This window comes from Ceratosolen solmsi, unplaced genomic scaffold (genome assembly GCF_000503995.2).
Source record: "Ceratosolen solmsi marchali unplaced genomic scaffold, CerSol_1.0 scaffold35, whole genome shotgun sequence".
Taxonomy (NCBI): Eukaryota; Metazoa; Arthropoda; class Insecta; order Hymenoptera; family Agaonidae; genus Ceratosolen; species Ceratosolen solmsi.
The window spans coordinates 5,547,408-5,552,653 of record NW_011948423.1 but is presented as its reverse complement, the minus strand read 5'-3'; the positions used below and the strand labels follow the sequence as shown (position 1 = coordinate 5,552,653).

Sequence of the window (5,246 nt, the reverse complement as noted above, 5' to 3'; positions counted from 1 at the left end):
CCTCGGCAAGCCTTATCTCGGTTGCACTCTCGTAACAGCCGCTGGTAACAGCCAAGTTGGCAAACGGAGCTAGAAATTTGAAGAGATTAGCTCTGATGAGCTAGAAATGTTTCTTTGAGGCAAAACTAATTTTGAATTCAACGCTTTTCTAGTCACCCGAGCGGACGCCACTCCCCCCCCCCCCCCACAAGTTTAATCAACTTTAAGAGGCAAGTCGCGGTAGCTTGCTTTCTTTGCCTGCGTTCTTCGTAAGCACGGCGATGCTACTTCTCGCTTCTTGATGTAACGACAATCGTTGCCAGCATCTCGGCCAAATTACGTATAATCACGTGGTGTTAACGAGGTGCTGTCTATCGCTTGCCAACACAATGCACAAACGGCCAACTCCTCGCCTCTAGGTCAATATGCGCGTGCCTCGGGTTATTTCATGTTGCCCTGGTTGTGGTGGTCCAAGTCCGACTGCCGCGTTTCGTTCAGCGTGATTTGTCACGTAAGCACTCGTTTTACAAGCGATCGTTGGTTAAAATTACCGTTTTCGTATTTAAAGAACAGCGATATCATCGCATCCAACCGATAAGCTAATGAGACGTAAGAAATAAAAAAAGAATGGACGACTAGATTAATACGAATCAGACTCATTTCGATACAAATTCGACGCTCAGTCAATGCCAGTCGTCGTCGTCGGTATGTAAATTGTATGCTAGAACATCTTGGTACCGAAAACATTACCATTAGAATAATGTTTCTTGTCACATTCCTTCCGTTTGTTGTTGTAGTTGTTATTCCTTATCGTCACCCCCTCCCTCTCTCTCCCTCTCTTCTCTCTCTCTCTCTCTCTCTCTCTCTGTATTTTATATCTTTAACGTTCGTGGGGAAGTGTTGTCTAATTCGCTAAAGGGGCGTGTCTCGTAAGAAAACAAGATAGAGAGAAGCAGCGCCGTAACGGAGTGAGAACACGCGGTGATAGCGATAATGTGCGCTAAAGGGTTGCAGGGAGAGAGGACGAGGAGGAGATGGAGACATAGAGAGAGACTATGAGAAAGGCGATCGAGTCATCCGGACTACCACCTCCGCGACACGACCACTCGGCCCTTTCGAGTTTCACTGGATTCACGATCCAAAGAGACCTTCCGCCGGTGCAACGATGCCGTAATGGTCCGATTTAACGGTAACTAGCGACCATTTAAGGCTCAAATTGATAGTCGGATTAAGGATCTTGTAAAATCGCGATATCGTTCAGGAGGATTTACACACGCGCGTTAAATATGATTTTTTCTTAACGTTACGATCCCGTCACTCTCTTTCCTCCTCGTTTAATCTCCCTTCGTCTTCTTACGCTTAATATTGGATTTTCCAGCGCCATCTAAAGAAATGCCGTCTCTTTCGAGTCGTTTTTCGATTTTTTGACAGCTACATAAGCAGCCCCTCCTTGCAAGAGCGCACCATTATTCAAACTTGGAGGGAGAGGTATTTTAGCGTAGGTAGTACGTTAAAATTAATAAGCGCCAACTCTGGCATCGACAAGTTTCTCGCAAAGTGCATCTGCCTGATTTGAATCTCGAAAATGAAATATGTTACGTAAGCTTCCTTGTCACTCTTCGCGCGCCATGAGATTCGGGGCGAGTACTCATGTTGAATGGAGGACGGTCGAGGGCGCGATGAGGACCTCGAAATTGCGATATCATGGTAAAGCGTCATCCCTCGTCATCGCTAAGACGAGAAGAGACGTGTCGCCGTCGAATCGACCTGCTACGTCGAGTAAATTGGCCGCCGCCCACCTCTACCTACTCCCCTTTACATACGATCTTGGTTTACCGTCGTAAAATCCGTCTCGACATGATTGATTAGCGGGTGACGACCGATCGTTAACGCGCATTTTTTTTCTCTCACCGCCGTCGTGAGACTAGTTTTTATCAGTACTCAATCGGCCACTGCGTATTACGTATGCCTGAGCGTGAACGCGCGACAATGAAGAGGAGAGGGAGTAAAAAAATGGGAGAAGAAAGAGAATTTCCGTTCCCGAGTTCGCATGATCGGGTATGACACTCCAGGCTGTATCTCTCCATGTCGCCTTTGACTTCCTATTATCATTGTAATTTGTACTTTGCGCTATACCGATTGTTATTTCCTTTTACCCGTGCTTTCCTTTTCCTCCCTATTTTCCTCATTTCCTTCTGTCGACTGGATTCCATCGTTATAGCCCTATGCAAATAGAGCGCCATCGTGCCAATAGTAAATTACAATTATTCATTATTAGATCTGAGTGCGTTTGCGCGTGTCCGTGGATAATGCTCGGAATGATGGTCCAAAGGATCGGATGCGTTTATTATCGAGTGTTGCGCGTGCGCGGCATGTAAATTGCGCAGCGCAGCGCAACGCGAGAGCCATAATAAGTATCGATTAAGTTGAAATCGGCCTGGAAGTGAGAATGGTTAAGAGGGAGGGCGACTTACCTTTCCGGAAGTCGAGGATTTATAAAGCGGCCCCATAATAACGTGATCGGTGGGACATCCCCGCGAGTCGATAAGTACAATTTCGCTGGAGTCGACGCCGTCCATGGCAACGAGTTCCCTCACAAAGATCTCGTAGGGGCTGTTGGGGTCGAGGATCTCGAATTTGAGAGCCAGCGGGTCGCCGACCTCGGCCGAGGGGATCGCGTCGCTTCCGCTACGATCGGTGATCTTCATGGCGACGTTGGGCGAGTCGACGACAACCTCCTCGGTAAGCACGGGATTGATTTCCCCGTGGACGCCGAGGTCGACCTCGTTTGACACGGTCTTATTGGTGAGATCGTACTGGCAGGTGACGGCCAAGCCAAGATCCGAGCTGGTGACGATGGTGTCGTGATGCTGGATGACGACGTCGTTGAGGTAACGACCGAGGCCTTGTTGTTTCACATTACACTCGAGGTCGTCGTAGGCCATGCGCAGCTCGAACTCCAGGGCGCTTTTCACGTCTTGGACGCACGAATTGGGCGAGCCTTTAGCGTAAACTTTCCCGTTGAAGAGCTTACTGGTCTGGATACGTGCGACCATGTCGCCCGCGAGGCAGTCTATCGAGACGTTGTAGCACGAGCTCAATTCGTAGGTGGATGCCTCGGGCACGTCGAGGTATGGCTCCTGTAAACGAGAGTGGACGGGGAACTTTGTCAATTCGGCCTTCGACGAAATAAAATCAATAGCCAATTAATTAATGTTAATGTCGATGTTACAAGTGGACTTTGTCTATATTTTATGCTGGAGGCTGCTTGGGGCTTGGGAGTTTATGGGAATTTCGGAGATTCATGTTCATGCTACAATGTTCGTATCGAGCATACACGAGCGATTTATAATACTCGAATGTCTTGTAAATTCTAATAAAATTAGATGGAGAATTCGATGGTTAATATTTTACGGGGACCTGAATAAATTCTGCGCGGTTAATGTTGGTTGTTTAGTTGCCAGTGAACTCTCAAGCGGATTACACGTTTACATATTAAACTGCTTTGCCAGCCATCGATCCACTGAAGTTTTATACACCGTTGGCGATACGAAAAGTAAAAGTTGTAGTGGTCAATTAGATGCTGCGCTCTGTGATATCGAGTTTGCAGTGCGATACGAAATAAGCATGTACGCGTGCTGACTGGAATGAAAATTCATTTTTTCTACAAGCGCAAGCCGACGTTCAATTAACTACGTTTTTCGTAATCGATGTAGTGCAAATAATTCATCGGCAACTAAAATTATCATTATTTATTTATGCTGATGGAAGGGGGATGGGTATAGGTATTGAGATGTTGAGTACGGGGTTGGTGGGTTTGGGAAGGAGGGGAGGTGGCGGGTGGAACGCGTATCATAATGTTTCCGTCACGGAATTAGCAAATACATTTATATTACTTATGAGTCGACGTATTTAAAAGTTAGTACATATATAAGAGGGCCAGCAAAGATAAAAGATAAAATTCCATGCAAATCTTGACATTGATCATTTAAAGTGGCTTTAAAATGAATGCATAACCATTGAGATCTGTATGTTTTAATTTAATCATTCTGACTGCCGAGCATTTAAAGCTTAATATCGTATAATAAAATATTAGACGTCATAAGTAACCTGTTCTTGTACAAGCCGTAAAAAGAGAATTATTAATAGAAAAAAAAAAGAAAAAAAACTAATGATGTTTTTAATCGGGCAATTTTAAGCAGAATTTATTAAATTTATTAAATGATTTTTGTTAATTTATACGGGTAATATCCAATGGATTGTATTTTAGGATGAAAATATATGAAATGCATCTTTTTTTAATTAATGCAGTTAAAATTTTAGCCTAGAAAAGTTTGTAAAAGCTTTTATGCTGCTCGGAATATACTTATATATATATATATATATATATATATATATACATTCTAAACTTGGTTCAATAAAATTGATATAAACGTAAAATGTTTAATTATCAATTACTTCGTGATACTTTCTATAATGCGAAACTTCCTAATTTTATTTTAAAATAATAATGTATATTGTTTAATGATAAGCATGAAAATTTTGACGAAGAGAATGTTAATTTGTTATTTTTATTTTTTAATTATATATATATATATATATATATATTTATTTATTTATTTATTTATTTATTCAATTATTTTTTGTTTTGTTTCTTGTTTTTGTTATACAGATTCAGCAATGAAATTTGATATTGTACTCAGTGTGTAGTATGGATAATTGATTTGGATTGGTAACAATTTAGTTTGTCGTGAAATTGTGATTAAAATTGCACGTATGTCGCGAATTGCAATTGACGAGAATATTGTTAAAGAAGAAAAAAATTGTCAATGTCGTTGCTGGCTTCAGTTCTACTGCTATTGGTACAATTACACTGCAGCTGCTGCCATTGCAGTTGCTGTTGCTGTTATTGCAACTATTGTTATTATGTTTGGATAAGCCGACGATGCGATAAAATGGCATTTATGTAATATAATAAGAATGAGAACGTTTTACGATATAATGGCCATTGAGCTTGTTGAACCGGAAAGGCGGAAATCCGAATTAGATATGGAATGTCGAGGGTGTGGAGGGGGATCTTGTGGGATGGGATGGGGTCGTAGGATTGGATTGAAGGGGATATTGTAAAAAAGTGGCCTTACCTGAATATCAGAAAGTGTTGCTCTGGAATGGTGACTGAGTCGACAAACCATATCTCCGGTGTCGCCGTAATCGTAGGAATGACAACGGAAAGGCGAATTAAGGCAGAGTTCTCGGAATTCCTCGGC

General features: G+C 42.5%; 1 protein-coding gene across 1 annotated transcript in view; it reads right to left on the bottom strand.

Moving 5' to 3' along the window:
- Nucleotides 1-5,246, bottom strand: part of neo (ZP and PAN domain-containing protein neyo) — a 105,375-nt gene that overhangs the window by 8,330 nt on the left and 91,799 nt on the right. Inside the window, 2 exon segments of the mRNA XM_011499610.1 lie at nt 2,454-3,119; nt 5,121-5,246. The exon segment at nt 5,121-5,246 is cut by the window's right edge and continues 11 nt beyond it. Of these exon segments, the coding sequence (XP_011497912.1) occupies nt 2,454-3,119; nt 5,121-5,246 (792 nt within the window).